Source organism: Cyrtonyx montezumae, unplaced genomic scaffold, assembly GCF_038088225.1.
Source record: "Cyrtonyx montezumae isolate F1298 unplaced genomic scaffold, pur_monq_1.0 scaffold_10, whole genome shotgun sequence".
NCBI classification, from domain to species: Eukaryota; Metazoa; Chordata; class Aves; order Galliformes; family Odontophoridae; genus Cyrtonyx; species Cyrtonyx montezumae.
Genome location: NW_027071826.1, coordinates 40,993,271 through 41,019,495, shown reverse-complemented (window position 1 = coordinate 41,019,495; position 26,225 = coordinate 40,993,271). Strand labels below are relative to the sequence as shown.

General features: G+C 43.1%; 1 protein-coding gene across 1 annotated transcript; it reads right to left on the bottom strand.

Annotated features, from left to right (window-relative positions):
• Nucleotides 1–13,549: 13,549 nt before the first annotated feature.
• On the bottom strand, nt 13,550–16,552 carry FGF4 (fibroblast growth factor 4). The gene is made up of 3 exons (XM_065755726.1): nt 16,249–16,552; nt 15,297–15,400; nt 13,550–13,726 (listed from the first exon to the last, which is right to left on the bottom strand). The coding sequence occupies exons 1-3, from the start codon at nt 16,550–16,552 to the stop codon at nt 13,550–13,552; spliced, it is 585 nt and encodes a 194-aa protein (XP_065611798.1).
• Nucleotides 16,553–26,225: the final 9,673 nt, after the last annotated feature.

Here is a 26,225-nt window from a genome sequence, read left to right as displayed (position 1 = left end):
ATGTGTTTACTTTTTCCTGCTGCTCATGTTATAACGGAATCCTCAATGCTTCCTTTTCCTAGTAAAATGCACCTTGTCCAAACTCTTTGCAGTGTTCCTCAAATGGGCTTCTGTGGGCCAGCCAGTGAACCAACCATCTGCTTGCATGGAACAAAACATTTCCCAGAGCTCTCGCAGAGTGCTTTGAAAGTCAGCATTTCATCAGATCATATTATGCTGAGCTATGGATGCTCATCAGTCACTTCAAGTCCTAGAGTTTTTCTCTTTGAAATGAATGCCAGTACCAATCCAAGATTTGTGCTAGGAAGTGCTGGCTACTGCTTTGTAATGGGTTTGGCTGGGATAATTTTATTTGTAGAGGCTTGTAGGATGCTGCAGTTTGGAGTTTTGATGAAAATAATGTCACTAGCACACTGATATTTCAGTCATTGCAGAGCAATTCTTACATGGAACCAAGGACTTTCCTTCTTTCCTGGGGCTGTCTAAACATTGGTCTGCTGATAGGAAGTAGCAAATGAATTCCTTGTTTTGCTTTGCTCATTCAAGCAGCTCTAGCTTTATTTACCAAACTGCATTTATCCCAACAGGCAAGATCTTGCACTTTTACCTTTCCAGTTCTCTGCCCCATCCTACCCAGGGAAAGTGAGTGAGTGGCTGAGTGGTGCTGAACTGCTGGGTAAAACCACGAGCAACCAGCTAAGCAATTCATTGAAGGTTCACTCATGAAAGTCATTACCCGTTTGTGGGCAATTTACAAATTCACGTTTGTCACTGTCTTGCCTAATCCAACCATCCCAAGCTAAGAAGTGATTTCCTTATGCTCTAGAAAGCAAAGTAACCAAATTACAAAACGCCAGATGCTCTTGTGAAAGACTTATCAGCTCATGTTTGTTTCCCCTTATCCTGACACAAGCACGCTGGCCTTTTTCCAGCATTTCCAGTGCATGGCCACAGATTTTGGCCACCGTACCTCTCAATGGCTTTTCTCAGTCTGCCATTTCCCACTTCATGCTGCTGTGTAATCCTATTCAATCACCATACAAACAGCAGGGCCACGAGGGATGCTGGGGATGTGAGCAATGCCTCACAGGAGGAAAGAAATGATGGGCATCCTCTTTATTTCACTGACACAGAGACCTTGTGCTGGTTGGATCCCCATCCATTAAAGGGATGTTACAGGATAGTGATTACAGGGAACACTCAGCTGGTTTTGCTTTGAAATACAGAAAGGTGGTGTTCAGGTAATGGTTTTGACTGCTAGCCCTTTTGATGTCTGCAGGCTTTACACTTACACATCTGGAAGCCTGCACACCTAGTTATAAACAAGCACTGCAACCCTGTTTCACAGCTGGCTTTACAAAAGAGCAGCAGGATGCACGCTGCTTACAAATGCCACTCTTTTCTTTTCCCTGAGCTAGCTTGAAATTGTATGTTGTTAGTTTGTGACTTGCTTTGGTGACTGTTCATTCATTTTCCTTCATACACCTTCAAAGAACATACCACCTGTCACCGCACTTTGCCACAGTGCAGCAAGGCTTTGCTGCAGTGATGAGTGCCCTATGAGAGAGGGGACACCCCAGAAGCCAAGGGAGCCAGCTGGGCACGAGTCTCACTGATTGCACTGTTTAATTGTATTTAATGACATTCTATAAGGAGGTTCATCTTCAGTGCATACAAGTGACAAAAAAACATCATTCCGAAAACTCTTTATGGTTCATGGAAAACATTTTTGTGTCACAGCTCAAAACCAGTGAGCATGCTCTTACCCATAAATGACATTTACCATTGCTGCTTTTTGACAGATTTGGCAAAAATGCCACACAAGATGCTGTTGGATTTGGAGAGCTGGCCTTGTCTGACTAACTGAGTGCTGCACTGGTTACCTTCCTAGTGCCATCTGCCTACCTCATGAATAAGCAGGTTTTAATGTTTGCAATTGCAATGTTAAACATAAGATTTTTCCATTTAGTTTATAATGAGGCCAAGGACGTTCCAAATTTATAATTTCCCCACTTTCCCTTCAAGCTGTTAGGGATTGCATATATCCAAAACCATGGTGTTTACCTTCCTTCAAATAGTTTGTTGTAACTCACAGAGTATGTCAGTATGAAAATGGAAAGAAGAAACAACAGATGGACACTTACAGAAATTAAATTATTTATTTATAGAGCTTCAAGAGCTGGCAAAATGTATAGTAACACTTCATCAGTTCTTCTGGCTGTGGTGGTGAAGTTGATAAAAAAATGCCATCTGAACAATGCTTTAACTATGTAAGTGTCCATCCATTGCTTTTGTTTTTGAAAAACACGTAAATGAAGGGGTCTCCAGTATCACTCCCTAACATGTGAGCAGTGCTCTAAAGGACAATAAGAAAGCACCGTCTTAGGCAAGATATGTTTTCAACCAGGCAGTTCCCATCCACGTACACTGTCTTTCCCTCTTCTTCCCAGGAATGCATTCCTGCTGAACTGTAGTGAAATCACTTTTATTTTCAGTGTGCTCTGCCAGTTTGCAGCCTGTACCATGACACAGCACTCCTCCTGCTTTGGTTTGGCCTCTACTTTTTCTGAGCTGACATTTAACAACACTGCATTAATGCCTGACTAATACTAGACTCCTTGTCAAGTTAGCTGAAGTTGCAGATTTTAGGCAAAAGCATGAGTGGGGTGCAGGCTAACCCTAGAAGGAAGTTCCCCACCTTCCTTTGGAGTGTATAGCTTGTTTTGTCACTGTTGACATTGTGCCATTGAAGTTTTGGGCACAGCTGTGCCTGGGCCGCTTCAACCCCACAATGGTTGGGAATAGTTACTTCATTAGCACAGCTGGGCCTTGTTAGGAAAAGCCCAGCCCTGATAGCTACCTCAAAAGCCTTGGTCTTGGCTCATTCAGGCAAGGCTGTCTCTATGTTTGTCTCACTGCAAGTCTGGATGGCTGTAGAAGTCACCTTTCTGTGCAGGTTGTGGTGGCAGAGGTGGGCTGAAGGGTGCAGGATGTGCAATGAAGGATGAAGCCCTAGTCTAAGGTAGGGGGAAAGAGCTGGGGTTGGCTTGGGAGCTGGACTCTGTGATCCTCATGGATCCCTTCTAACTTGGGATATTCTGTGAATTTTCCCTAGTTACTTTGGTAGACCTGAATCAGAGCTGTAGTATGAGGCATACTACAAGTAGAAAGTATAATACTGCCTGGTTGTTACTTCATCAGTGTGAGCACATCTTTAACCTAACAGCAAATTCTCTTTTAAAGCCATCTCAGTGAAAAGTTTTTCACAGCAAACAACCAACTGTCCCAGAGAAGCTGCTTTTGCTAATGGAAGTGTATGGGTGTTAGCTGGATAGGTGAGCTAAGTAGTGAATGTTTGCACTCTACTTAGTGAATGTCTACCATAGCCCTGCTAAGTAGCCAGAAACAAATTATGTGTGAAACTCAGCATCTCTCTCCCTCTCTCTTGTGATTGTTATTTGCTTATGCAGCTCATATCCTTAATTCAATTATCAGGAATATGCTTATTTTACAAATTATAACCTTGTAATCTCCTTAGCAGTGGAAAAAGGGGAATTCCTACCACAAGCTATTCTTTGTTGCACATCGTTTTATTTCAGAAATTGTTGTGGATCTCTACTTATTAAAACAAAATCTTACTGATTATTTCAATTAACATATGAGTAGGTTTTATTTACAGAAAACAGATGGGAAAGTCACAGGAATATTTTGAAATTGTGTTTCTGAACTGCATTCTATGGTATCTTTTTTTAAGTGTTTTTATAAGTTATAAAATAAATTAACGCTGTTTATTTTGTTTAACAGAACAACTGCAGAGATTCTTCTCTAATGTTACTGTTTTGGACTAAATTGTTTATTGGCTAACTTTCTCAAAACTGAATAGGTGCTGATAGTTAGCAGAGGTACACTTATGAATGTGTGTATGTATGTGTTCATATAGATATATATACACACATATATACACTGCTGTGTGGATGTATTCTGTGGAGCTGTGGATATTTCTTTATGTTTTACACAGCTTATAAGGAAGCCATGCATGTTCTGCCTAAAATCATAGAATCATTAAGGTTGGAAAGGCTGCTAAGATCATCCAGTCTAACTGTGAACCGTGCCTTTAACTGCTCTGTACCATGTCATTCTGTGTGACATCTATACCGTTCTTGAACGCCTCCTAAGTCAGTGACTCCACCACCCCCATGGGCAGCCTGTTCCATTGCATCACCAGTCCTTCTGAGAGGAAGTTCTTCCACATATTCAACCTGAACCAACTTGAGGTCATTTCCTTTAATCCTATTACAGTTACCTGGGAGAAAAGGCTGACTCCCACCTTGCTACAACCTCCTTTCAGATCAGTGTAGAGAGTGATAAAGCAGTCCTGAGCCTTCTCTTCTCCAGACTGAGCAATCCCAGTTCCCTCAGCTCCTTCCCATCAAACATGTTCTCCAGAACTTTCACAGCTTTGTTGCCCTTCTCTGGACATGCACCAGCACTTTGGTGTCCTTCTTGTAACGAGGGGCCCAAAACCAAACATGACACTTGAGGTCTGGATGTGTATTTATGGTTGTCAGTTCATGCCATTTTCCTTTTGTCAGCAGTGTATCCTTTATCTTCCTTCCAACATCAAGGTATGTTTTTGTGAATGGTCACGTGCAAAGACAATTCTGTTTGTTAGTGAAGCAGCACTTACAATCAGTGCCTTGCCATGTCCCTGTGAGGTCAGTAGACATTTGTAGAGCTGGTGAGGCTTTCATCAGAACCAGAGGACATTGTGTTTGATGGTCCTATGAATAGAACTAAAATATCTTGTCAAGATGCATATTTGCTCCCTTTTTTTTTCTTAATTAACTTTGGAGAATGTAAACAATGCAGAAATGCATATTTATACTGTGTCTTTTCCCAGAATTCCAGGAAAGGGACCTGAGATTTATGTTGCCTGGAGGAAGGAATAGGAACGCTTCTGACCTGATACTATGTGACTCTGGAGGTGGGTGGCTAGGACAACACACACAAACAACTTTCTCATTAAGTGCATGTACGTTCCTTGCTTGTGCATCTGTTGCTTGTCTGTAAGAGTCAAAGAAATATTCTGCTGTAATCACGTTGTGAGTATTCATTTAAAATTTAGTGTGGTTCGTTTGATGACTGCCTTATTTTATTTCTTGTGATTGTTCTACAGAAGAACAAGAGCACGTAATGAGCTTTAAACTAACAGCGTAATTTACTCCTGTTCTGCAAGGTCACTCATTCGTACTTGCGTGACTTGAAAGCAGAAAAAGCCAGGAACGCCTGGTCAAGATTCACAGAGCCATTTGTTGACTTTTCAACCTTTATTCACAAAACACTTCAACAAATCTACCTTTTTGTTTTCTTCTCAGTTTTGCTGGTTGCATGTGACTATGAGTAGGCTGAGGCTTACAGGGTCATAAGAAGTCATAATGCAATCATAATGATAATTAATCTACTAAGGTTACATAAGTATGTATCGGAGGACTATGCATGGTACTTACAGTCAGATTTCCATTGTGAGCACTCACATAGTGATTTTCATTTATATAAATCATAAAAGCCCCAGACAGAAATGAAATTCAGTTTTAACCTCAGGAGGTATTTTGATAGATTTTCATCACGTTAACTGTTGTGGTTGCATTTACCCTTTTTGCGCACATTTTGGACTAAGATGTATTCCAAAACCATAAAATTTACCAAAGAAGCTTTAATTTGGTGCAACCCTAGGGGCAGTCTTACAAAGTAGATGATTCCAGGAATTCACATTCTTTGTTTCTTATTAGTCATTAATCTAAAATATCCCCTCCAGGAGCTACCTGCCAATGTGGGAAGTAAAATGGTAGTTCATGGCTAGAGTATCTGCTTAATAACTGAACTTTTAGTATATATATTTAAATGAACAGAATAAGCACCTATCTCTTATGAGACTAATATTTTTAGGATAAGCATTAGAAGAAGATGCAAAGTTTCTGATCTTTGAGGTCAAAGACTTTGAATTTATCCTTGTGTAATTTCTTAGGTTTCAGCTTATAGATCTAGCTTCAGCAGTATTTCTGTGTTCAATTTCTTTAAAATACAACTGCTGTTTAACACAAGAGGTAGAGAATGATCATCTATGTACATACTTTTTTTTCTAAAAGATACTTCGCTTTGAGTATTCTTTAGAAGTGTAACTTCTTTGCATGGCATGAGACAGTCACAGCTATAACTTAGATAGTCCTATAAATTCTGAAGTGTTCTTCCTTGATCATCCTAAGCTTGTTAAAAAATGTTGTGCTGAATTGTCTGTGCTGTGATTGCCAAAATAGATATGACTCAGTGAATCACATCTGATAACATATCAGTATGCACAAAGGACCTTTTTTTTTTTATTTTATATACTTCTGAGTGATAAACAGACCCTTGATGGCCCAATTCTGCTCCCATTGCAGACTGCGGCGGGAACACCTTGCTCTTCAGAGGGAAGCGTTTGCTGAACTTTTCACCTCTGTGGCTAGATGGAAGCTGGTACAGCTTCCTCTGCAACATTGGGACATTTGAAAAGAAGGTGGTCAGGAGTAGGGGAGGTGAGATATGAAGGAAAAAATGAAGCATGCGTGAGTGAGAAGGTCTGTGATCACCTAGAAAGGGACTTAAACATCATACAGGAGATGAAAACCACGGGCAGGCATTGGTTGGGACAGTGTGAAAATAAACCTGCCCTGGCCAGGGTACAGCAGGCAGTCCAGGCACATTGTCATTAACATAGCCAAAAATTCAGGGGAAGACAAAAAGCGGAGAAGGGGACAGAGAACTGGAGGGTGACCAGGGGTAATGCGCAAAGAAATCAACTGGGAGAAGAAAGTTTCTCAAGAGTTTGAGGTGATACAACAAAGCCAGAGGTGTCAGAGCCCTTTGCAGGCTGGGAGGAGGGGGCCGGGCACAGTCAGTGTCATTGGGGACAGGCAGTGCCAGTCACCTGGCCCAACACAGGAATGCCAGAAATAATGAAAAGAGCAACCGAGGTCATTTTCCTCAGGGCTGTGGCAAAGCTGCAATGAATTGCAGTTGATGTTATGGCTGTGCTTCCTTGAGACTTCATGTGGGCCGCACCTGCGTACCCGCACGGGCAGTGCCATTCCTGGAGCCAGCACCGTGGGCAGCCCCAGGTCATTGCCCTGGTGTAGCAGTATGCGGCATGCTGGCATCAGAGCCATTATGTGAAAGAAGTGTCAGCCAGAGGCCAGAGCATGGGCAAGATGCCAGCCCAAGTGCCTCAGTTAATATGTAACTTACTGTGGGTCAGCTCCTGCCTGCAGCAGCACCAAGTGCTCAGTGGCAGGTATCAGATCAGGATCTGGCACAAGAGGAGAGTGACAGGGAGTTGTACCCTACAGGTAAAGCATGGGGAGGGGAGGGGAGAGGGGAGGGTGTGTAAGCCTGGCAAAGTGTGGCCCTCCAGCTGGAGGTGTGCTTGGTCTTCCTAGGCTGCAAGATGCGGAGGGCTCTTGCAGATGGACGGCAGCTGCAATGGTGCTGGGAATCAGCAGGGATGTGGGCATGGGCAATGAGGCCAAGAGGGGTTGGCTTCTGTGGAGGCAGCTTGCCCTACTGTTCTGCTGGAGTGTGAGGTGGTGCGAGTTGTTGCCCATTCTGGGTAAAGGCTCTGGGCATGTGGATCACATACTAGAAGAGGTTTGTCCAACAAAAGGTCCAGGGCGTTATGCATGGCTGAGTGTCCAAGCTTACAGAGTTGTGCAGCTGAGCTTTCTTCCAAACTGCTTTAACAAGGTCCCCAGGAGGTTACAGTCTCTGGGGCCTAAGGGGAGTTGGTCCCACAGGTGTCATTCCCTTCCCACGAGCACCCTCATCCCCAATAACATTAAGCAGCTGTACTGGCCCCAGCTAACATTACAAACACTTTTCATGAAGGCACTGGAAACAAACAGATGTAGCTGTGGAGATAATGAGAAAGGATGTAAATAGAAACCTCACCAGAAACCATGGAGTTTTACCAAGTGGCTTTGACACTTACCAAATACCTTTAAGCTGATAAAGATCTGATTTGTACTTCAGAGGTAACCTGATTAGCAGCCAGTTTGAATCTGGAATATGTAAATTGGCACAAGCATCACTAAATCACTTTCTTTAACTTATATGAAGTAGTGTGAATGAAGGATAGCAAAAGCCAACACAGCCTGGGGAGTCAGAGAGAGTGAGCGCTCTTCTGTCTACCCACAGTAAAACAGTATGATGAGTGATAGCATATAGTTGTATATGCACACATGGAATGACACTGGAAGGTTCCCAAGGTCAAACTAGCACTCAGTTTAAGAAAAACAACCTTGCACATTCAAGTAAAGTGCAGTCATACAACATCCTTTTTGCTAGGAGTCCTGCCCCTCACAAACCACTTGCTGAACAAGCACCCGTTCCTAGTTTTATTTTCTTAAGCTAGAAGGTGTGTGGCTTACTGATTGCACAGCCTGAGGAAATACCTGCTTGTTTTCTCATGAGCTTTCCATAGACTATCACAAGTTCAGTACTTTTGTACACAAATATCAATTATTTTCTGACATAATACTAGAAGATAGATTTTGAACATCATTTAGTAGCATCTTGAAAACTGGGAGGTGAAGCATGGAAATATCAGTGTCAAAAAAGGTGTGGTAATGTAACCTGCCCAGATTAAAATGCCCAGAGCACAACATTTGCTAGTGCTAGGCATTTCTCAGGACACCACACAGGTGCAGCTGGATTCAGTTTTAGCTGCTTACCATTCCTGCACTTTGCAGTGTCCTGTCGGGCATTTTGAAAGCAAGGGCCGGACCATTTGTTGCTCCTCACTGCTGGCGTCTCAGGTGAGCTGGTGTCAGAGGTGATGCTAATATCTTATTCTTCAGTGTGGCACTGAAATGTTTTTTCCTAAAAACAAACAAACAAACAAAAAAACTTAAAAGGGAAAAAATCAAACTCTTTTATAGGCATTGCAAACCAACATCCTTTTAATGTACAGTTCAATTTATGATGTTAGAAATTGTCATTGTTTTATATTAAGCGATAATTCAGTCTTACATCACTGATTGTAAGCACTTTTTGGCATGATATTCAGCTGGTTTATTTATTTAAGCAGAGAATTTTAAAAACAGACAGTGCAGGGTAATATTTCTTGCTTGGAGTCTGTAAGTTGTGGCTGCTGTGCTGGAAACTGGGATCGTGCTGTCCCTCCCTTTTATATGCTGTGTAGCCTGAAAGCAGTGAGGTATGGTAGTCCTTCATGACTTAGTCCCTACTTAGATCACTGGGTAGAAAACAAGAATTAGTGTTGTGCAAAGGGAGCTGCAGTGCTTCAGGGAATTCCTTTTAACTCCCTTGCTGAAGTGCTTGCTAAACTTTATCACAAGGCTCCTCAGCCCTTAACAGACTCTCTTTAATTGACCACTTGCATGGTCAGCTAATACACTGCAGTGGAAACCAAGTGGTGAAGTGTGAACAACCGAAACTGGAACTATAAACTTGGTGACTGCTCTGAATCCTGTGGCTATTTATATACAAGGCAGTGTTTTGTCATGCTGATTTTTATTAGCACAGATTAGATACAGACAGCTCGGAGGATGCCACAGAGGAGTCAGGGCCATGTGGAAGGTGCCAGCCCATAAACAAGAGACGGGGCGGAGAGCCTACTGCAGCCTTTCTGCAGGCAGGCAGGGCACTGCCCTGCCCTGGGACTGCTGCCAGGGGCCGGGCTGGCACAACTCCTCTTGTCCTGACAGGACAGGCTGGGCCATCACAGACAGGGCTAATCCCACATCAGGGAAGACTTTCAGTTGTACTGTGCAGGGAAATGTTTGTTGGAGGATGCCAGAAGCACTGGGAATGCTTGGAGCACTGCAGTGCTCTCAGGGATTTCAGAAATGTTGCAACACATGGTGTATTGGGGTATTTTGAGATGCTGAAGTTGCTTATCGGCTTTGGAGCATTACTTTTACTACCTCCAAAGGCACTGGGGAGGAAAGCTGACTTAGCAATGGGGCAAAAATGAAAGCCAGAGGAGAGAGAGAGCATTACTCCAGCTCTCTCCATAACATCTGTTGGGCTACGACTATACGTAAAGTGCTGGTACTCCAGCAAAGCCATACTCTGAAATTTCACCTTTCTGGCCTCTACAACTTAGGATTTCTCTCTGAAACAGTCTTAAAATCATAATTGGATGTCTCTTCAAGACTGAAACAAAGTCTTGTCCAAAGCTGTATCTTTTGGTTAAAATTTCGGGTGGCAGTGATACATTTGTTTGCTCTTTGTTTACAAACAAAACCAGTTAACTGTGAAAAAATGATTGTATGTCTCTTTACCTCTTTATTCTGGTTCTACTCACAGATACTGTGTTTAATGTTCCTACATTCTGGTTTTATAAAGCCACCTGTGCTACTTTCATAAAGTCTATACAACTTTAGAAAGAAATAGCTCACAGTTAGGCCAGAAAATGACAAAGTCTGTATCCTGGGGTCATGTGGCCCTTAGCAGAACAAACTCCCTCAGCCATTGAGGAGTGAGTTCAAACCTGAATGTTGCCATAATGGTCCATAGTCCTACAAAAGGGAAGACCTTGAGTAAAACCAAAAGATACTGCTGTGTGCTTGTGCATGTACAAGTGCAAATGTGTGTTTATAAATAAAAGTGGTGCGATCTCTCCATAAGGTGTGCTACAATGCACTTTGTACTTCTATACACAGGTATGAATATAATTGGTAACAGTGGAAGCAGGGATCAGTCAGGTAATCCTAGATCCTCTTGCATCTTCACAGCAAGAGAGACAGCAGCACTTGCTTAAACCAAGGAAAAGGCAATCTGGTTCCACGTATAAGGCTAACATCCAACAACATGAGCTCCAAAACTGGTTTGTCCCTCTGATCACTAATGTGAGTTGCTACATGAAAAGCTGTTCTCACTAATACAAGCATGAATACTAATCTGTGACAGATGCCATCATGTGTATCTATTACAGAGCTTACCAAGCTGGGTTTTCCTGGACAATTTCCAACCTTGCCAGGGTATGAACTTCAGCTGAGTAAGAAATCCAGATTGTCATTTGTGATGTATCTGGCAGAGGTGCAAATGCTTCCTCGTCTTAGGGAAAGTGAAATAGCAGTACTAAATTTTTCTCTGCAGGATGCATTCCTTTCTAAAGAGATAAAATCAATTCCAGGGTGCCATACACTGTAAACATTTATCATTTATTGTGCATTTAAATGTGCACAGCACATACACCACAGTCTTGAACAGCACCTGTATAAAACTACAGACAGATTCTGGTAAATGGTGAAAACTCATACCATGTAACATTGTCATCTAGGTTTTATCACAATATTTCAAAGTTACAACGACTACCTCTGAACATATCTTACATGGGGCTCTCACTTGTAGATTTTGATGGGATGAAAAGTGACAAGAACCATTCCCAGGGAAAGTCTTTGCGATTTTGCTGTCTGAATCTTAGAACAAAACCATCAGTTACTAGAGGTAGCAGTGATAATTACACAATGATTACTCACATATGGAACACACAGAAAGTAGAGAAATCCCCCAATTTACAGAAAGAAAACCTTAGGCATGACATTTCCTGGGCGCTCTCCCCGATTTGGCTTCCTGTTTTATAACTGCATTTTTACCTTGACAGCAGCTGGCTTAAGGTGTGGTCCTGGTCTGTTCTGGTCTCACTGAACTTTGGTGAGTAGATTTTGTCTTCAAGGTCATGTGTAAGCAGAGAATAGAGGTAAGTCTATAGGATTCCAATAGAACAAATACTTTCTTGTAGGAATGTAAAAGGAAAAAAAATAGCTGAACTCAAATTACCCACGGCCTTGAGACTTGCATGTAGTCAGAAATGGCTAATTTAGGCTGGAAGATGATCTGTAAACATCCTCTAATTCATTAAACACTGTGGTTACTCTGTCCTGGTTACAACTTAACTTATCGACGCCACAAAGATGGTGTCTCACTTAATGAGGAGAAAGATAGAACAAAGGGAAAAATTGGATCCTTTTAAAGATGCCCCCATAATCAAACCTGACTTTTCCTTCATCGCATTAGAAACATGAGTTACTCTTGCAAAACGTATAAAGAAAATATAGGGTTACTTGATGACGATATAGTACTGCAGCCTGACAGCTGTCTGCAAATATTTTCACCATGATTATCCTTACTAAAAGTAAATCACTGGGTAAAGATAGCTCAAACGTGACAAGGCTCAAATAGGATGCAACCGACTCTATCTTGAATACTTTTGGCTACATATGGAAAAAAATAGAGATTTGGGATTACAGCAATTGTTCCCCCAAGCCCTCCTCCAACATTATAAGACCAAGCAAAAAAGCATGCACCTTCCATGTGGATTTCGTTAGGAGGCTGGCTTTGAGAGTTAGTGAGGTAGAAATTAATCAACTTTTTTAGGGAATGAGACAGGAAAAAAAAAAAGCAGCATATTTCTCCTTCCAAATACTGCACCGAAAATAATAAATAGTACAAAACAACCTCAGTTACTTGTAATCCATCTAAATTCCCTCTACGGAGCTTCTATTTCAGTGAACCAGCAAATGACTTTGCCTTTTCAAAACTTACAAGTATTATAATGTTTTTCTGCAAATTTTGACAAATGTGTGTAGTCTCCAAATATGAGAGGGAAGTTGATTTGAATAATCTGTTCATCATAGCATGTGCCCCAGTGCGCTCACTTGGGGGAGGAGCAGATGATTTTTTTGCCTAATATGAAGCAATCGTATCAAATATAGTGTCCACTGAGGGCGGCAAAAATATGATGCTCCTGTTTATCTAAATAGAAAAGAAAATAAAAAGCCTGCTGAGTTTATATAGGTGCTTAAACCTCTCTACTGCCTGGCAGCTCTAAGACTGACTGCAGGAAAGTTCAAAGTTCAGCACTGGCAGATCTAAAAACAGATTTGTGGGGCAGCTCTTCAGCACCGTGCTTTCTGCACCAAAGTAAACCGATACCGTTCCAATTAAATAGCAACGCTGCACAAAGGAGGTCAGGCATTGTGTGTGGCTCCGTGCAGGCATCCCACCCAGGCACCTCTGTGCTGCTCCTTCTCAAAGGCCAAGAGCTTCTCTGGGAGTCATGGGGCTTTTGAAAGCACAGAGGGGAACAAAGCCAACGTAGCAAACAAATACACGTACAACAATAGACACTATACAACACAGCAACAGTGCAAAATGTGATGTAGGAATTGTGTCACCGGTTTTAGAACATGTTGTAGCAGCACACCTGTGATAACCTGTGAAACGAATTAAATAAACCACAAAGCAGAAGTCTACTGTTGCACCATGAAATGAAATACCTAGAGTTGGAGGTTTGTTTTGTTCTCAGAAAAAAATAATAATCAGAACTATAAATAAATTTACTGGCAATATATACAGACTTAAATAATTAATTTAAATATGTTACACCTACTCTTGCATAAAACTCTCCAGTAAAAGTGCACCACGTTTCTTTTTCCAAAACGTGTTCTGAGTCTTCCCCTGTGCTGAGGTAGGTCGGAAGGGAGATGTCTCAGATTCTAGGAAGAAAATGTGTCACTGTCATTGTGGGAGACACTTTATTGCCTTTCTTTGTTCTTCCGTTTTTGCTCAGGGCTATGTACATCCCGGGATAAATCCTGGATTCATAAGCATTGTAGTTGTTTGGCAGGAGGATCTCTTTGAATTTGCACTCATCATTGAAATGGGTCTGAAATGAAAAGGAAAGAATGAGAGGGAAGGAATTTTAAACATCAGGTGCAGAAATATTCTTGCTACCAGGTGTAGTAGGTGTGCTGCAGAAAAAGGTGCAGCTGATTTTTTTCCCCCTCCCCTAGTAATCTTTTGAAGTGGTTGTCCAAAGGAAGCTTCAAATGACACTCGGAGAATTATTAAGGGTGCTGCTTCCCAGCCAGGCACAGACACGTGGAAAGTGGAAGGACACCCTGTAGCTCTGCCTGTGCTCTTGAGAGAAAGAGGCCCATTTCAACAGAGGGCACTGCCATCAGGAGTGACCCAGGTGCAGTTCTGCTGCCTTGTTTATCATCTAGCTTGGTTGATGATTTTTTTTGTGTGTGAATAAGAAAGAAAAAAGGAACTGCCAGACACCGGGGCAGTGAGAGTTATGACTTGTAACCGGTGCTCATGTCCTCATGTCAGAATGCACAGGCCCACTGATATTCCTGAGTCTGCATTTTGATAAGTTTCCTTTGTTCCCAAACCAGTGGTTATCCTACAAGCAATTAATTCCTTGAGAGTCTTCAGAAAAATCTGAATGTTAGTGCTTTCTCATGTTGTTTGGAGGGAAAGAGGTATTGTAAGGACACACAGAATGGACAGTATTTTCTGCATCTTGAGTTTTAAAATTGAGGGAAGGGTTTGGGTTTACCTGTGTTAATGGATCAGGAAGACAGAGCTGACAGAAGGCATGCTTCTAGTAAAGAGGTTTTACATGCAGGTACATGCAAGAGGGACAGGTGTTACAGGTGTGTCATATTGAGAGTAACAAATGAGGTCATCTCTTGTTAGTGGGTAAAAGCCGATGGTTTTGTAAGATAGGTCTCAGCTTGCCAGGCTGAATGTTGCATTGAGAATTGCTTTATCCAGGACACCAAAGCAGCATATTGCCTCTTTTAGGCATGGCACAAAGGCAGCACTTGCACTTTGATGACTAGTCACGCCTAGTTCTCATGTAAGTCAAAATCCTCTGTGACGGGACTGATGCCACAGAAAATCATTTTGGATAATTCAAGTCCTCATTCATATGAAAATGCCCAGTTAACTTTGACATAATTTGGCCCTTTCTCAGCCTACATTTTTTTTTAAAGCATACCTGAGAGACATGAAAGTAAAGCCACGAGAAGGTAAGGAAATCTATGAATGGGGTTGAAATGATACAAATCGCTGTAACTTATACACAGGTCAACTCAAAAGCAGAAGGACAGCTCTACATGGGTTAAGACATGCACTGTTACTGTCCACCCAATGTGCTTTAAAACATGTCTCTCATTTTTCTGAAGACTAAATGTAAAAGAAGATTTGTATTGTATCCTAGCAGATCTGCCTTATAATTACAAGCCTGGACCCTGAAGATGCTGAACTCTCATTGGAGCTCTCCAATCAAGGGCATTAACAAAGAGCGATCAATAGGTAAGTGGCAGGTACTGATTAATTGCATCATAAAGGATCATTTGTGTGGCCCTGCCTACCAGCACCATGTTCATCTCTCACTCCAGGCCACCGTGATTCCCTCCCCAGGCACGCCAGTGGTGGCTACTTACAGATCCATACAGTTTGCCCTTGCTATTCATGGCCACGAAGAGTCCACTTCTGACTCCAAATATGCTCACCACTCCTCTTTCCACAGGGGAGATTTCCAGCAGACCTACAGAAGAGACACAGAAATCAGGAGGACAAAGGGTTGTGCCCTGAGGGGGTGTGTGATGTCTGTTCTTCACCCACCCAGAGGTTGCCATCCCCAGCATGGCATGGATCCCCATACCCCAGCACTCCTGTGGGTGGCCACAGAACGCCAGCCTTGTGCCTCACGTGCTGCCCCATGCACCACGCTGGGACCTCTCTTCTTTTAGCTAAGTATCTATTTTTACATTGCCCCCAGGCATCCTCCTGTGTAGCCAAGGTTAAAATAAGCCTGCGTCTGCTTGGGGCGTACAAAACATTTGTCATCATGCAGCTTATATCCCCTCCTTGGATCTTATTGTTTCAGTTGGATATCACAGTCACAGGGCCACGGGGTTAAGTCTCTAGCAGATGCTTTTCAGGTCTGGGGAAGAGCTGGGCCCTGATTGAGTTCTTTCTTCCCAGCCCTCACTCAAGGTGGGCGGCCCACGGGCCCGAGGACCCTCCAGATGTTGGGGCAGTCCTTACACCTGATGCCTGCTGGCTGCGAGGGGACAGCACGGCGCTGGGCAGCACGACCCGCGGGGCGGCCGCATGGAGCGCTCTATGAGCTCCGCCACCACCCCGCTCCCCCCTGGCGCAGGACGCCCTCGGGGCAGTCGGCGTGGGGAGCACCGCGCTGCCAGGCGCGGGCTGGCTTTTCTAAGCGGTGGTGGATGGGTGGGGGTCTGCCCTAAACCCACCCTCCCTTAAACTCACACCGCTCTCCGGGTCAGGTGAGCCTCTCCGCGCCCGCAGAACCTCCAGAGGAGCGGTTCCGCGGGTACGGGGCAGCTCACCTGCCCGGCTGCGGGGTGGTCGGCGCCGGCTTACTGTATCGGTTTTCGCTGTGGATCCCGTCGATGCGGCCGTCGGGCAGGACCTGGATGTGGAAGCCGATGCCCACGTTGCAGTAGAGGCGCCGCAGCCTCTTGATGCCCAGGAGGTAGTCGCCATCGCGGGCGGCGTCGCGGCGCTCCGCCGGGAGACGCGCGACGGAGCGGGCGAAGAGCGCCGCGTCCCAGCGCCGCTGGCGGGGCCCGGCGGGGAGGCGGCCCGGGGGCGGCCGGCCGCGCACCGCCCCCGGCCACAGCAGCCCCAGGAGCAGCGCCGGCAGCAGCGCCGCGGGGAGAGGCATCCCGGCTAGCGGCGCGCAGCCACGGGCCGGCGGCCGGTCGCTCCGAAAAGGCGCTCGGCCCCCAGCTCCCACTTTATAGTGAGGTCAAAGCGGGGGGTGGAAAGGGGGGGGGGAGAAAAATCAAAACAAAACACACACACGAAAGAAAAAAAAAAAGGGGGGGGGGTGGTGGAAGAAAGAAAAAAGAGAAAGAAATAAAAAAAAGAAAAAGCGAGGCGAGAGGAAGGAGGGAGCCCCGCGCTCAGTTCCCCGAGGGTCTGCAGTTTCCCTGGGCAGGCTGCATGAAGACGAAATCCCGGGAGCAGGAGCTTCTGAACTTGATCTCAACTCCAGGAGTCTTGTCTGAAGTGCTGATCTTCTATAGCTGCTCAGCCATAGCGCTTTAGCTCTAGCCACGATATTTATATATCCATGTGCGTTGGTACCTATTACATCACCACCTACTGCTGCAGCCCTCGGGTTTAGCTGAAAGTCAAATTATCACCCCGAAGCGTCTTCGGGGGAAAAGGTTAGCAGCAGTGGCACTAAACAAGAGGGACAGCACAAACTTTTTAAAAGAAAAGGTCATAGTCTGCATTAATCACAGAAGTTTTTCTTTTCTTTTCTTTCTCTTCTCTTCTCTTCTCTTCTCTTCTCTTCTCTTCTCTTCTCTTCTCTTCTCTTCTCTTCTCTTCTCTTCTCTTCTCTTCTCTTCTCTTTCCTTCTTTCTTCCTTTCTTTATTCTGTTTTGCTATTTTTATCACCTCTCCCTCTCTCCCTATTCTTTCTTCTCCATATTCCTACTCTTTTCTCTTTCTTTTCTTTTCTTTTCTTTTCTTTTCTTTTCTTTTCTTTTCTTTTCTTTTCTTTTCTTTTCTTTTCTTTTCTTTTCTCTTCTCTTCTCTTCTCTTCTCTTCTCTTCTCTTCTCTTCTCTTCTCTTCTCTTCTCTTCTTTTCTTTCTTTTCTTTTTTCTTTTTCTTCCACTTTTTCTCTTTTATAAGTGCTTACAAATGCTAACGCAGGACACAGAAGTCAAAGAATGCCCAGTACACTTTCACTCCCAACACAATGTATGACTTTGTGGAAATCTGTGGAATTTCAGCTTTTGCTGTAACCAAGCGACATGGTTTACAGTTTGCTGGATGCAGAAAAATTCCCTTCATTAACAGCCAAAATAGTTGTTGCATGGGAGGTTTACAAAATGAAAAATGAAACAGCATGCAACAACAACAACAACAAAGAAAACAACAAAGAAAAGGCCTACACTTTAATAAGGGAGAAAACAGTTAAAGAAGCAGTAGGAACTTGAAAGTAGTAATAATGTTTTTGGTTCTAAATATCCCTTTAAGAAGCCAGAAAGCACAGCATTGCTCTGGAGTAGAGGACGTGTGGAGCTCCCTCTTGGTCACTGTGCTGATAGGGACAGTAGTGACACTAAGCAGTTTGTTCCTGGTCTTTAGAGGCTGACCATGCACATGAGTGTTGCTGCATTTTTTAATGGTATGACAATTCTGTAAGCTTTGTTGTGCATGCACTAAGATGCTGATGTTCTGTCTTAACGATAGAGTTGTTCTTAGGTGATTACTTCATTAAGTTTAAATTCATGGGATTGAAACCCTGTTTTTAAAAGTAGGAGTCCTGAGTTGCCTTTATTTGAGCAAATCCCATCTGTTTGTCTCATCTCTGAGCCTAAGTCTCAGCCCTCAACAGGTTTTTAAAACCTACAGGTGAGGGCACATTAGAACAGACTTGGAAGGCTCTGAATTAATAGGAAAGTGGGGGGAAGTGGTTTGTGACTCAAGCCCTTTATAGCCCGAGGACAGTTTAGTCTTTCACACCAGTAAAGCACTCCTGCTGTTCCAGCAAAGGATGCGAGAGAAAAGAGAATTGCCCCCAGCCAGATGACAGCTCACCTAGGTGCGAAAATCTCTGACCTTCGCTAAACCTGAGCAAACTCAGATGATGTGCTTTTATTTCACCTTGTGAGGTGCATGCCGTTTGTGTGTGTGTGTGTGTGTGTGCACCTTTTCTACAGAGCTTTAGTTCCCTACTGCACCTTTCAGGATGGAAAAGTGATGGCTGCTGCTGTGCAGCTGATGGAGGCCTAGGAGCCTCCTAGCTGTAGATTTGACCTAGTGTGTCCAAAAAGCCCATTTATGTGTGTGTTTTAAAGGAAGAAGAACATAAATGTTTCTCTGTGAGGGTTTACCAGCTGGGAAATCTGCTGAGGTTAAACACACATCTTTACTGCATCTCCATTTGCACCTGAGCAGCACAGAGATCCGTTCCAGATGACAGCACTGTGCATCAGGTAGGGCCTCTGACATAGGATCATTGAATCAGGGAATCATTAAGGTTGGAAAAGATCACCAAGATCACCAAGTGCAACTGCCAGACCATCCTCAACATGCCTGCTGACCATGTCCCTCAGTGCCACATCCACACAGCTCTTGGACACCTCCAGGGAAGGTGAACCTGTCACCTCCAGCCTGTTCCAGTGCCTCTCCATTCTTTCTAGAGAAGTAATAGTAATCCTAATATCCAACCCTCTGGGACATATGAGAACCAGTCCTGAAGTGTCCATTACACTCTGAGTCCATGCTTGTAACATCAGGTCCCAGATAGTTGTACAGAGCATCCAGAATGTCACATTAAATAGCAACAATATCACTGGCCTTTAAGGGACACTTCTACAAGTTCATTCTTCAACTCCTGACAGAATAAAATGGCATTCTTTCAATAAAATCTTGAAAAGAATCTTCCTCAAAGAAAAAGCAGAAATTTCCAGCCAAGAATGAAGGAATGAGGTTTGGTTTTGCCTTGAATTACCAATATTCTTGTGTGTTAGAATGTGTAGTGTTGGAGTTGATACCTGAACTGCCCAGATGTCTGAAAATGAACTCTTGGTACCTTAACAATGTAGACTCTGTGCAGATACTGTTCCACAACACCAAAACAAAGCTCCTGCTACCTGCAGGGCACTAGGCCCAGTGCTTCAAAGCACTCCAGTCACTGAGCTGCGTGTACCTGTGGAAAATACATGGTGATGAAAGCAGAGCAAAGCTGCAGCAGTTTAAATTTGCAACAGGTGTAAATGACAAGTAGAAGCTGCTGACATTCACGGCCTTTGTGCTGGAGCAAAAGTATTTCCAGTTGGAAATTACTGTCACAGTAAAAAAATCCAAATGGTGTATTCCCTATGGAAGTCATTTAGACTCTTTTCTCTCTTCATTTTGCTTTTTTTTTCTTCTTTCATGACTGTAACGTTCCCTGATTCCACAGAGTTTCTATAGCTGCTGTTTGTGTAATACTGAAACATATCCCGAATGTTAATTTATCCTTACCCTTTGTGAGGCGCAAACATAGAATTATCCCAGGCCATGGATGGACACAAAGAGATGCAATGATTTGCCCGCAGTTGCCCAGAGTCTTGGGACAGAGCATCTAATACCCATTCAGCTTTCATGCAGCGGAGGGTAGCTGAGTGTCTCCGGATCACCCCACAGTTAATTCTTACAGCTCTTCTATATCACACCATTCTCCACCCTATTGTATCCCCTACACCTTGTGTTACACACTCTTTCACAGCAATAACTTGAATATTAAAACAGGTAAAATGTCTTCACGATGTGTTGGCTCTGTTTCCTTAGAAGGATATGAATATCACAGTTCAGAGAGCTCTGCTTTCCAAATTCCTCTAGGCTTAAAGTATAAGCAAGAAGAAGGGATTCACAGAATTCAGATCCACACCCAGATTCAAATCCTGTACCATGTATTCTGAAAGAAAAAGAGAAATGAAGAAGGAATCTGTGGCTTCTCTCCAGCCTTTGTGGGAATTATTTTGCACTGGCACAGCAGTCACCTGAACTTGGCTGTGTGTCTGTATCTTTAAAGTGGTGTATGTCCACCATTGGTTGATCAACTTAAACGTTTATTAACTCCACTAAATGGTTGCAAATGGCCCTGAAAAATATTGCTCATGGGTTTTGATCTGAAGGGATAAGGAGTGGACTGGAAGGGGCACAGGGAACTGCATCGTTAGGAAAAAAGCCCTTTCACCATGTTTGCATGCTACCAAGGCATGGTTAAAAAAAAGCCTGCATCCCCTTTTAGTTATGATGATTTTGGGAGACAGCTCCCCAGCAACCTGCAGAAGGGAACTGCCTGAGAGAGCTTTCTCACATTCACGTCTGGCTGCCCCTCTGTGCAAGCATGGCAGCGGGCCGGGAGAGGCTGGAATGTGGCTCGGTGCTGGGGCCCGAGCCCAAAGGGCCGGGGTCGCTGGGAGACCTTCGCATCCCGGCCTCTGCTGCCCGCATAGCATGCATACCCACACACGCCAGCAAGTCATATGCACTCCTTTTATTTTTTTCTGTTTGCAGCTGGTCTATTTGATCTCTGTGTGCCTGGACTGTTTGCTGTTGTGAGCGTATTGCTGTGATCAAAACCTTATTATCTTGGGTGATGCTGTAGCATTATATATTGGAAAAGGGCAGTGGAGTATAACAGCAAGCAGCTGCGATGCTGGGCAGATAACAAAGGCACCAATAACCTCTATCCCGTGTACTTGTACTGGTTCAGCTGGATGACTGGGTGTCACTTTGCTTGTAATGGGCATGGACTTTTCCCACTGCTACTCCCTCTGCTGCTATTGAACTTGAGCGGTAGTACATCTGCACATATTCCTGTATAAAGCAGAGATCAGAGAGGACTGCATCCATCTGTGTGGCTCCTGTATGTCTTCAGTGGCCTAGATGCTGCAGTTCACGCTTCCAGCTTGTGACTGTGCTGCTCATATACACCCAGTGCTGTGGGTTTGAGCACCAAAGAAAGGATCGAGTCAGATATTTGACTTTCTATGAATTATATTCCATGTCTTAGTAGTTATTTTTTAACTCAGCTTCCATGCTTGATTCATTTGCTTTATTGCTTTTGGGCTCTAAGACTGCTGTTTCTGCGCTGATATTTCTGAGGAGTGGTGTGATGGTGTGGTGCCACCAACCCCATTGGAGATTCAGCTCTGTCTGACTGATCTGACATGGCCAGTGCAGGCCAATTCCTTGTCCTGCTGGTCCTTGCCACTGACTGACATAGTAATAACTCTCAGGAGAAGAAACATCTGAACAGGGCAATACACTCCCTGCTTCTCACCCTGTTTTTGCAGGTTGCAGCTTTGCTCCATTATTTTCTTAAACCATGCATTCTTCAAAGCCCAAACTCCCAATCTTACTATCACTACACTACCATGCCATACCATCTTTACAGATTTTTGTTTGTTTGTTTGTTTTCTCTCTTGGCTTTTGCTGTTGATTACCCTCTCCCTTGTTTCTCTTTCTCTGTCCTACTCCCCTCTCCATCCTCAGGACCAGCTGATGAGATTACAGAAATGAATGTCCTTTTATAGAAGTTGCAGTCATTATAAAAATTAACTAAATAATACACAAACTTTAACCACAGGGCTGAAGTTTGTCTCTTACCTGTTTGATCTTTTGCAGTTGCCTTTATAGTGCTACTGCTTACTTGAATGTGTCAAATAATAAATGGCATGAAATGAGCTTTGGGGTGTGATGGCATGAGAGCCAGCTAAGGGAGGAATTTGCAACAGCCTAAGTGGGATTTCTCTCTGATGTTATGATTAATGTCAGCTCCTGAAACTGGAAGTGCTGTTTTTCTTTGGGGCAGCAGGACAAGCAGAGAACGTGGAAGACCTGCAGACTCTTCAGGGATGCCATCTTTCTCAGATCAAAAATATCAGGGGGTGAGTTCAATGTTTCATTAATAGAGAGGGAGTGTGTGATTGGAGTTGTTATTTTTGAAAAGCAGGACACAGTGGGATGGGGCAATAGAAATGTCCTAGAAAGCCATCAGCCAAGCAGGTCATTCTTGAGGGCGATGACGTCCTGGGGTCTTGCCATAAACTCACAGCCCACTGATTCTAGCTTCATGAAATTTGAGCCTAAGTTTAGTAGGAAAGTCCAAGAACCAAAGTGGAGAAATGTGTTCAGATGGCTCTTGCTATCAATATATGCCTTTTTTGGATAACTTAGTTCCCAGCCAGGCTCATTCTCATTCGAAAACTCCTATGCTTATACTTTCATATTCATTGCTGACATTTCTGCATGTGCTATTTTGTTCTTCCTTGTCCTGTATCCTTTCTACCTATTGCAACTATAAACATTTTCAAACTAAAAATACACCTTTTTTTTCCTTCTGTCAGATTATGGCACACATAGTCTTGCTGATCCATTATGTGGCACTCTGCCAAACAAAACTGGTAAAAGGAAACATAGCAGAAAATGAGTTTTGAGAAGCAGGGTAAGTGTTTGTTAAGCTTATTTTTATTGTGATTATTGTGGGAAATAGTAGCTTAAGTTAACTTTTTGTGTGAGAATGTTTTAGCTGACTTTTGAGTGTAGCATAACTGGCTTACACAAATCTGTTCAACATGTGGCCTCTCTTGTATGAATCATTTTCTACCGGTGGCTGATGTGAAGAAAACTGGCTGTTGTAAGCAAATGACGTGTATTGCTGAATTTTAAAACTTCCCAGCAAAGCACCACTTAAAATCTGTCAGAACATATATGGACATAGCTGTACAATCTGTAACCTTTCTGAGCATGTAGGAGAGTAACTTTTCCAGTTGACCTTTAGCATCACAACCATGAAACAAGTAGATGTCTCTTTTCCTTATTTACTCCTGGACTTTTCACAGTGCTCATCTCTGCAAGATCTGAGTCCTCTCTGGGGTCAGTGGCCATATCCTCAAAATACCTCTGTGAGCTTGGTTTTACTGCCCTCCTTTCCATCCCATTGCTCTCTGTTGTGCCAGACCAGATGCCTCCACTTCCATCTGGGGTGGCAGAGGGAAAAAAATCACAGAGGCTGTGTAGGATATGTGTGGTCTATCTGAGCTGTTGAATTGCAGTGAGAGAAGTTCTGAAAGGCTGGTCTAAGCAAGTGGCTTTCCTGACATGACACGCTGTGTAGAACTGTGACAATAACTTGGAGCTTGAGGACAGTACAGCTTGCAGCTCGGCTCCTTTGGTTTGGTTGAGTTTAACACTGTGCACCCTCATGGGCTGTGTGGGGCCAGGACTGAATTGCAGATGTCCTGAAACCCCCATAAATACTCCTTCCTGATGACCACCACTGGTATTGGCAATGGCTAAAATTTTATTTTGCACACTGACAGACAGAAAGCCCTGAAAACAATCAAGAGCTTACTCAAAGCATCCAGTTAAGCACTACACGTCTCCTGGAGAACACAGGGTGGAGGCACAAGACAATTAGAAATAACTGTTTTGTTTATTGTGTAAGAGTTTGAAAGGCAAAAAGAAGCCAAAAGGTATTCACAGGTAATAGCCTACAACATGAAGACCAACCAGCCTGGAAGTTACCCACAAATTCTGCATTGCCTGAAGATAGTAACAGTAATAATAATAATAATGTAATATGTAACTTCTTTCTCCTCGAGGTATTTGGAAAGAAATTTGGCTAAGAAGACATATACACAGCTAAGAAACATGAAAGTTTAGAATAGGTTACCTGTCAATAGATGTGTCAGTTATCTGTGGTCAGATATTTCTAGAAGATTCATCTTAGATTTTGACACCATTGTTATTCACTCTCTTTGTATTGCTTAATAATAGGTCTTATAAATTACAATGGGAACCAGTTCTCACTCCAAGTTTGGATCATACAAGACATAACTAAGTGTTGGTGCACAATCCTTGCCCAAAAATTCCATCTGACACAAAGAAACCTGCAGAGATAGCATGAATATTAACCCTTTAATTCCTCTTTGATCTTCAAGGCTCAGAACAACTTCATCCTAGTAGATCATTTTCATTTCACCTCTGCCTCCTGGCTGTCTTCTCAATTCATTTCATCTTTCTCACAAGAGGTACAGTAGCATCAGCATTACAGGAACTAACAGACACACATTAAAAAACAAAACCAAGCAAAAAAAAAAAAAAAAAAAGAACAAACACCCACAACAAAAACAACAAAAATAAAAAAACCCACAAGCAAATGAAAAAGAGAGAGACTGCTTATCTTATTTGAATGGCTCATAGTGGAATAGGACTGCTCTAAAAGTATGTGTCTTACAGAGTCAACTTTTGTTCCTGCAGGTGGAAGAAGGAACAGAACTGAACTTGAAGTCATGTTTGATGAAGCTACACCCTCTCCTTAGCTCTCAGCAATGAATGTATGATTTTTATGATATGATCTTATGAAGTTTTATGATATGAGCTTATGATTTTTCTTTTATTTTAAAATATGTTTATGTTTGGATAAAGATATGTAATCTGCTTATGTGCTTAGTGGGAACAAATCCCCAGGCAATTAGCTTATAAACTTGCCCTGTTTAGTATGTTGTGGGCTCTTCTTTGTTTTGTTTTTAAGATGTAGAGTGAGTTACCTGCAGACTTTGATATTAATAATTTCACAGCACTGACCTTTGGCTGAGACACTGGCACAGGTTGCCTAGCAAGGTTGTGGATGCTCCCTCCCTGGAAGCATTCATGGCCAGGCTGGATGGGGCTTTAAGTGACCTGGTCTAGAGAGAGGTGTCCCTGCCTATAGCAGGGGGGTTGGAACTAGTCCATCTTAAATGCCCCTCTCAGCCCAAACCATTCTATGATTCTGTGACTGATTCTATAATTCCCTCCATGGAAGAATTGGAAGAAGTCCAAGTCAAGCCTCCTTCCCAAGTACATATGTCCTGCAAACACTGAGTATAATACTGTGATCATCTAAAACCTGTTAGCTGTTACATGCAAGCAGAACAGGTCCCACAGTTCTCACATCTTGACTGTTGTGATCCACTTTGAATACTAGGTGAGTTACTGCATCAAGAACGTGGAGCTAAAATTTAGTCTTGTGTAGTTTCCTGAGATGCTGGAAGAAAAAATGAAAGAAGAAACTGAGTCTGCAGAAAGTTTGATCCCTGCTAAAGATTTTGAGATTGTGTTCAGTGTCCAAATCTCCATGTACACTGCTATTATCTTAATGGGAATGAAGGATGTGCATGTGAGTTGTTGTAATCAGAACAGTAGGATGAGGATGATACATAACGAAAACTCCCTGCCCAGGGAATTCAGACAGTGCCATGCAGTCACTGCTATGCTATTTGCCACATGCTATATACAGTCACAAAATATTCCACTCAGTCAGAGACACGTCCAGAAAAAGCCCTGCGAACCCCAAAGTCTTACAGTCTTATAATAACCACTGAAGCACACCCTCCGCCACAAAAGGAATACAGCAGTGCTCCTGTTGACCCACATGGGACAGGCTGCATGCAATTTATTCAGAATGTAAAGAACCAGGAAAAGTCAGAGTGGCTCATTCAGTACATCCACAGCCTTTCAGTCTTGCTGTGGAACTGTGAAGCACATAGAAGGTAGGAATCATGTACATTTCTAGCTGCAATAATGACACTTAGTGTTCAAATGACATATAGACCGATCTAGAGATTTTAGAATATTCATTTACTTCCTCAGGATAAAAAATAAATTTGGGTAAAAGTATTTGGTAGAAAAACAATTCTGTCATTTAAAACAATCCTTTCAAAGTCAGTCTGGGTTTTTCTCCCCTCTTCTTTCGCTTTTTAACTTGAAAATATATGTTTCACTCAATTGTTGGACTAGCGTACAGGGAAGCTACTCATCACTTGAGGTTCAAATGCAG